This window comes from Octopus bimaculoides, chromosome 4 (genome assembly GCF_001194135.2).
Source record: "Octopus bimaculoides isolate UCB-OBI-ISO-001 chromosome 4, ASM119413v2, whole genome shotgun sequence".
In the NCBI taxonomy this organism is placed as follows: domain Eukaryota; kingdom Metazoa; phylum Mollusca; class Cephalopoda; order Octopoda; family Octopodidae; genus Octopus; species Octopus bimaculoides.
The window spans coordinates 106,172,153-106,180,360 of record NC_068984.1 but is presented as its reverse complement, the minus strand read 5'-3'; the positions used below and the strand labels follow the sequence as shown (position 1 = coordinate 106,180,360).

Genomic DNA, 8,208 nt, shown 5'->3' with positions numbered 1-8,208 from the left:
CAGATATTCTCTATATTGAAGACAGTAGTGCTCAAAAGATTCAGATTCAATCTTAGACTCTGATGTCTTTGCAGGGGTCATTCCACAAGGTAAAAGAAAGGCTATAAGAGGGATCAGCTGATCTATACCCATTCAACCTTATCTTTCTTAATACTGATCTTTCTTACAGTTTTTCTTTACCTTGTGGAATGATAATATTAATGATAATAATTCTGATCTTAACTGATTGAAAGTGTTATCATGTACATGTTTTGTTTTGGTGTAAAAGATGGGCTACAGTAAATATCCTGCTCAAACCACAGATCTGCTTGTCAGTTGTTTGACCTTAGCCAGTTGAGCATACCCCTTAGTGGTTGACAATATGTGCATCTCTGATCATGAACAGAAGTATGGGGGAGCATCATAGCCATGTGTTGAGAGGAATTCTGTAGGGTTTGAATAGTTCACCTCTGGAAACATGGGTGTTTTGTTCAACATCTTTAAACAACCCTTATTCAAGAACCGTTTGAGCAGGATGGGTTACTCGATTGCAAGAAAATTCTAACTGAGCCCCACCTGCAAGGTCATGCACTGTTTATTTTGATATGAGATCACCATGTCTCACACATATGGTTGTGATGTATGTAACAGTAAGAGAATCCAGTCACAGAAAACTCTGCTCTAACGTAACCTTGCTTGACTCATATGAGAATAAAAATGTAAACATTATAACAAGGATGTATTATTATTATTATTACTACTACTACGGAGAGCTAGCAGAATCATTAGCAAGCTGGGCAAAATACTTAGAGGTATTTCACCTGTCTTTAAATTCTGAGTTCAAATGCCACTGGGATCGACCTTACCTTTCATCCTTTTGAGGTTGATAAAATAAGTACCAGATGAGCACTGATGTCAATGTAATCTATTATCCCCCTCCCTCAAATTTCAGGCCCTGTGCCCTAAGTAGAAAGTATTATTATCATTATTATTATTCTTATTATAATAATAATAATAATAATAATAATGAATTGTTTCAACACTGAACAAAACACTTATTGGCATTTCATTCATGTTTATATTTTGAGCAAAAGTTGGTGAAGTCGACTTTGCCTTTCAGGATCAATAAAATAAGTACCAGTCAAATACTTGGGTTGATGTAATCAACGAGTACCCATCCCTCAAAATTTCAGGCCTTGAGCCTATTGTAGAAAGGATTATCATTGTTGTTGTTGTTATTTAGTCTATCACTAACTAAATTATTGATTTCTTACATTGGCACAAAGCATTAATGTGGGGGAAGGTGTGAAGCTAGTTCTATTGATGGCAGAGAAACAAAAAATAAAGTTAAACAAAAATTAATCAGAATTAAACTAGCAAGAATTAAACAGGGAATATAGAGTGTTAAAGTTAAAGGTATGTCTCATTTCTTCCTTTCTACCACCATCACTTATGTTCTTATATTAACTATTAAATTGCTTCATTTATTTTATTTGACTTATATTATTTTCATGATTTATTTCCAGCTGGCCTGCTCTTTGCTTATAACCTACCGGCTGAACAAAACAAAGCACCAAAGCCACATAAGATACTGAGCCAAAGCAAAAATTTCCAGCAGATATTCAGTACTTTACTTCATGAGGTACCTATATTATTGATTTTGATTGATTTTATTTTGATGGGTATTATAATTCCCTGTAGATGCAGTGTGGCCAAATGGTTTAGGAGGTTGCTTTGCAGCCATGAGGTCTTGTGTTTAATCCCACAGAATGGCATCTTAAGCAAATGTCATTTTCTATAGCCTTGGGTTGACTCGTACTTTATGAGTGAAATTGAATTCACAGAAACTGCTTAGAAGCCCATCAGTAATTTAAAAATGCAGCTTTGTCACATACTATGCCTGAGAATTTTGAGATCCCAAAACTAAAGTTAGTCCCTAAAATCAAAGTGCCACACCAAACCATTGGTGTGAATGCTGGTGCCACATAACAAGCACTGGTAATGATGCCATGTAAAAAGCACTCACTACCCTCAGTAAAGTGGTTGGTGTTAGGAAGGACATCCAGCCATAGAAATCAAACAAAAACAAACTATAAAACCTAGCGCAGACCCTGGCTTTACCAGTTTCTGTCGAACCATCCAACCCATGCCAGTATGGAAAACAAACGTTAAATAATGATGATGATGATGATGATGTATGTGTCCATGGAATTTAGGGGCAGGTAATTCACTTGGTCAAACAACTGACTCCTGAATGTTGAATGACATAGATACACCACCACTATAATTTACTATTGCATGTTTATAGATACCTGGCTTTCATTGTTCTCATAAATTCTCTTCTGTTTCACAAAATTTCAGGTCCCAGTTCAACCTTCAGAATGGCACCGCTGTCTGCTAATGCCTCATACATGGGTTTCATTTATAGACCGTCTTTTTATTGCAATGATTGAAGTAAGTACCTTTTGGAGTTTCATTTCAAATCCCCAACCTCTGATAAACTATTAATTTTTCTTTTCTCTAAGCAGTGGTAAGTTACTTGAGTGGATCACATCTTCTGTCTGAGGTGTTTTATTATCACTCTAGGTCTCACATCTGCTTGTCTAAAGTGTTGAACTCCTGGAACTCTGTCTTTTGTCTAAGGTATTAAACTGCCAGCCCATAGTTCATAAGGTCAGATCTACTGCCTAAGGTGTTGGGCTTCCAGTTTATGCTTCATTTGCTATCAGAAGTATTCACAGACAGCTCTTGGTTCACAAATTTCGATCTATCTGATATCAGCCTGCCACCGTGTGGCTTATATCTACTAAAATGTTAAACTAGATGGATTGTATCTGTTCTCAAAGTTCAAAAAGTATTGTGGTCAAAGTACCAGTCTTCTATCTAAGGGTTAACAGCTAATGGTTCAAGCACTTGAGTCTGCTGTGCAACAGACTGACTACTCACAGCTCGTATTTATTGTCTGGATTATTAGATTGCCAGCTCAACACCCTCAAGCTTATACCTACTGTCTAACATAGTAGACTGCTACTTCATGACTCACATCAACTGTGCACTGTGTCAGACTGCCAGCTCATGACTCACAAGCTCAGGATTGCTGTCTAAGATGGTAAATTACTATCTCATAGCCCACATGTACCAAGTAGATTGTGGTATGTGATGATAGTCTACCATCTCTGGACTTACAAGCTGAGATATGCTGTCTAAAGTTTTGGAGAAAATGCTTTGTGATATTTAGTTGCATGTTTAGGTTCTGATTTCAAATTTTGCCAAATCCTGAAGAATTAAAGCTACATCATGACTCACAGGTTTGATCAGATCTGCAATTTGGATCAGATCTGCAATTTGTTTCTGAACAATTCTCTATTATCGCAGCTCTATTGTCATTCCTGAATTGGTGCCAGGTTTTGGAAATTTACCTGTAAAGGGCTACTTTTGAATCGGCTTAATTGTACAAAAACAGGAGTTAACTCATAGATACATAATTTTTTCATGCCTGGCTAGGTGCAGGTGTGGTTGTGTGGTTAAGTAGTTCATTTCCCAACTATGTGGTCTGAAGTTCAGTCCCACTGCATGGCATCTTTGGTAAGTGTCTTCTGCTATGGCCTCAAGTCAGCCAGTCTTGAGAGTTAATTTGTTATACATAGTGAAAAAAGCCTGTTGTATATGTATGTGTGTTTGTGTATACCCTTGTCCCAACATCACATGATGGTTATAAATGGGCATCATCATCATACAAGCAATGTTGTTTGTTTCCAGTCTTCCATAAAAAAAAAACATGCTTGATCATGGGGTAATGTTAGGTTGCTTGGAAACAGTTGAGGTTTGGTAACAAGGTAGGTATCAAGCCATAGAAAATCTGCCTCAATAAGTTTTATCTGACCCATGCAAATGGAGACATTAAATTATGGTGATGAACTATTATAGGAGATTTACTGTTTGATTTATTCAAAGCATAAGATCATTTTTGGTAGGAATACAAGCAGCTGAAGTGAGCTAGTTATATTACTGGTTGTAATTTTACCAGCCACTAGAAAATGAAAAGCACAGTTAACATCTGCAGGGTTTGAAACTGAAGTTTTAGCAAGATGGAGCCAATTACTATGAGGTATTTTGCTTCACTCTCTATACTTTCTTTGACTGCTATTCTTTATTCCTGAAGAAAATTTGAATTTCAGTTTTGAATTAGTTTTCATAATGAAGCCTAATGCATATTCAAATTAGTTTTGGGTTGAAGATTTTATTGACCTTTCCAAATTATTATTCAGGGTCAACAATTGCCTCTCCCTACATCACAAAATTTTGTCTAATTATAACTGACTTAATTTCTTCATTATGATTGACTTTTAATTTATTCGTTATTTCAGTGTGGTTTTTATTCAATACAAAACAAATAGTTTGCTTTTCTTATTCATTTTTTTCTCAAATTGTAGCAGAACAAAAGTTTATCAAAATACCAGCCAATAACAAAGAGAATAAAACAATAATTAAATGTCACAATGTTCTTCCTTTAATGTGATGTAAAATTAATGACAGGTAGAATTATATCTGGGTTTTCTGCAGCAGATACAAATCTCTGACACAGGAAGCACAAATTTCAATGATTGACAAGAGGACTTTGAGGCTAGGAAATGGTTATTTTTTATGTAGTCTTAACAATCATGGAAGATTAATTTACATTTGGTATTTAGTCAGTTCTATCTTGTATTTTTTATCTCACATACAACAGAAACTTTGTTAAATGTTCTAAGTATCCTGTAAAGTAGATGGTACAATCCACTGAGAGTTAAATAAAATACTTTGTGTGTGATTTTCATTTCATCTTGAGTTCAAATTCTTCCCTGGTTAATTTTGCCTTTGACTCTTATGAAGTCTTTTAAATAGATACCAACCATGTACTGGAATAGATCAGTGCCCCAGAATGGTCATATCCTAGTGACTGATATCATTAAAAGAATTCAAATATGTCATAAGCAAATGTGAAGGTATCTCTCTGCAACAAGCAACCCTTCAATCAATTGGATTTTAGTAAATCTTGGAAGCTGTTCTTGTTGATGATGGGAAGGAGCTACTACAATCTATTTGGCATTGCTTGCTTTATTTATTATACAGTGTTTAACTCTTGATACCACCCCTTGGTTGTTTAAAATTTCATGTTAATTTATTATTCCAAGCTTAGGTTTTAATAATGACATAGTAATTTTACTAAATTCTTCATTGTTGTCAAAGATTAATTGAAATAAAGGTAGTGTCTTTCATTAGAAATATGATAACGAAATGGTTAATGAATTACAGAATCATTCAGTTATTAATTATTGTAAGATGTACTGAGCTAACATTTGTATTTAGAATATAAATGTGTGATTCTTCCTTTAAAGGTAGACAGGAGTGTATTTGGAGGCTTCTTAAAAACTCTCACATAGGGGGTTTTTTTCTTTGTATTCAATATGCTGGTGATGGCATCAAGAGAATTTATCTTTTTGTTAGTAGTTCAAAATTTCTTTAGCTCTGAGAAGCTACTACCCAGTCATTACTTATATTGCAGTGATAGTAACTGGGCATCATTTGTGCCAGAATCTTTGGGTAAATTTGAATGAACCAATAAGAATACTTCTACAGCTGCTCAGTTTGATAAAAATAGCAACAAAACCTTCCTCAAATCCTACCCTAGTCTTTTAACAAAAAGTAAATGAAATCTTAAATAATGTAGTCTTAGATGCACTATGCCTGAAAAAAGAAGATGAAATCATTGTAGCTGAAAAGCCTTTGATCATAAGACTCCTCAAGTATAGCTGATCTGGGACTAGCAACAATAACATTTTCAGTAGAGACTCAATGATCTTCTAAGTAATTTAAAGAATTTTCATTTCATAGTGTCTTATCTGTATATAAATCACTGAGCATTTACTAGAACAGAAGTCATCAGAACAAGAGATATCACAGAGAAAATGGCTCAGTGATTGAGCACACAACTAGCTCAGTATTGATTTCAAATATAAGTACAAGCATGGGCAAGGCTATGTGGTTAAAAAGCTTGCTTCTTAACTACATGGCTTTAGGTTCAGTCCCACTGCATGGACCTCGGATAATGTCTCCTACAAAACTCAATTGAGCTATGCATATGATCAGTGACATCATTTTTGATTGGGCAAAACTGGTGATGTGTGTTGACATTTTTTGTCCATACAATCATCTACTGTCTTTACACTCTCAAATTCCTCTGAGAAACACATAAGAGTTGAGTATGGGATATTCTTTTGACTGTAAAATCCCTGCTTCAAAATTCACTTCCAACTATTCCAGAAAAACATGGAAAATGGATATTAAATGAAACAAGCAAATGACTATACAAGACTTAAAATCGGGGAGATGAGTATAGACAATTATATTAATGCTTGTTTTTGGTTAGCACTTTATTTGTTGATTATATCAATATTTGTCTTGGTTAGTACTTTATCTTATCAAGTCTGGAAGAAGAAATTAAAATTGAGCTTAGGACACAGAGCCTAAATGTAGAGCTTAGTAGTGAGCCTAAATGTATTCAATTAGAATTGAGCTCAGAACGCAAAGCCTAAATGTATTCGTTTAAACTTCGTTTAAACTTAAACTTGAGCTCAGAACTGAGCCTAAATGTATTCAATTAGAATTGTGCTGAGAACTGAGCCTAAATGTATTTGATTAAAACTAAGCTTAGAACTGAGCGTAGATGTATTCAATTAAAATTGTGCTTAAAACTGAGCTTAAGTGTATTCAATTAATATTTTGCATAGAGCTCAGAACCTGAGTGTAATCATCTAAAAACCACCAGACAGTTTATCTATTGTTCTACTAATTTACCAATACAGTGTTCAATATTGATTAGAGGCCTTCAGGAATAAGAATTGTATGAATTGGCAACTGTGGGGCCATAATCTACAGAAATAAAAATTAATGAATATGAATTTGTTTGTTTTCAAGTCTGTCCATGTGTGTGTGTATTTTTTCATGTTTGCTTTGTAAGTGTGTGCATGCATGTGTACATGAACCAAGTGTTTGTGTGTGTGTTTGTCTTGTATATGTGTGTACATGTACTAAATGTGTGTATATAAAGGAAATTAGTTAGTCAAATGTTCATTAATTAATCTTTAATTCATTAATCGATTTGAATTAATGAACACAAACTGGTTTGTTTTATTTTTGAATGCTTGCTATATCAAAACCTTCCAAGTTGACTAACATACCAGCTTTGGTATTAGCATGTTTTTGAGGAGGTTTTTTTTTTTTTTAATCATACTTTTACACTACTCAATGAATTAGACATATTTTTAATATTTAAAAAATAAAATAATTACAAATCAATTCTTAGTACATCCAATGCAAAGATGTTTTTTAATATTTTTTTTTTAACAGTTTTGATCATTTTAAAATTCTGACTTTATTTTTCTTAACCAGTTTGCACAACTTCAGTTTTCTTTTTTTTTTTTTTTTTTTTTTTTTTTTTTCCATCTTCCCATTAAGAATGTAAAAGAAACATTTTAACAAATTTGTTATTTGATTTTCTTTTCTCTGTCTTATGTGATTTCCATAGAGATTTTATTGTTGTTAGTGTTTTATCATCATCATCCCCACTGCCATCTTTATCATCACAATCACCACCACCATCATTATCATCATCACTATCTTCATCATCACCACCACCAACATCATCATTCTCATCACCACCATCATCATCATCACCACCATCATCACCATCATTCTTGTTAGAATTGCAGATATGGTAGAACTAAAGTAAATTCTCAGCAGGCTATGTTTATGACCCAGTTTCAATTCTTCATTTTTTGTTTTAAGCTTTTGTTTTAATTGTTGTTGTCTATTTCAAGTTAGTTTTCATCATATAGACTTATGATTAACCCTCCCTTTTGTTACTAACCTGGCCGTAGCCAGCCGGAAAAATTTTGGGGTTCATAAGACTAACCCAGCCGTAGCCGGCCGAGCGTACCCATTGTTATTTAAATGTATATTTGAACCCAAATTTCGTTAGTACATTCGTTCAAACACCTGATTTCACTTTGCAAACAGTTGAGTTATTGTCTCTGACATTATTTGCCATGATATTTGAAGTCAGTGAATTTTGGAAGATTTTTTTCCACATTTTTTGCGGCGTTAATTTTTTTCAACTTTGAAGATGGAGAGGAGTTTCATGCTATCAAGCAGTGATTCCGAATTTGAAGGTTTTTCAACAGAAGATAT

At 34.1% G+C, this 8,208-nt stretch overlaps 1 protein-coding gene across 1 annotated transcript in view; it reads left to right on the top strand.

The window, feature by feature from the left end:
• LOC106879427 (focadhesin) overlaps positions 1-8,208 on the top strand; it is a 260,907-nt gene that overhangs the window by 102,168 nt on the left and 150,531 nt on the right. The window contains exons 18-19 of the mRNA XM_052967658.1: positions 1,506-1,621; positions 2,341-2,433. Coding sequence (XP_052823618.1) covers positions 1,506-1,621; positions 2,341-2,433 — 209 coding nt within the window. The remainder of the gene's footprint in view (positions 1-1,505; positions 1,622-2,340; positions 2,434-8,208) is intronic.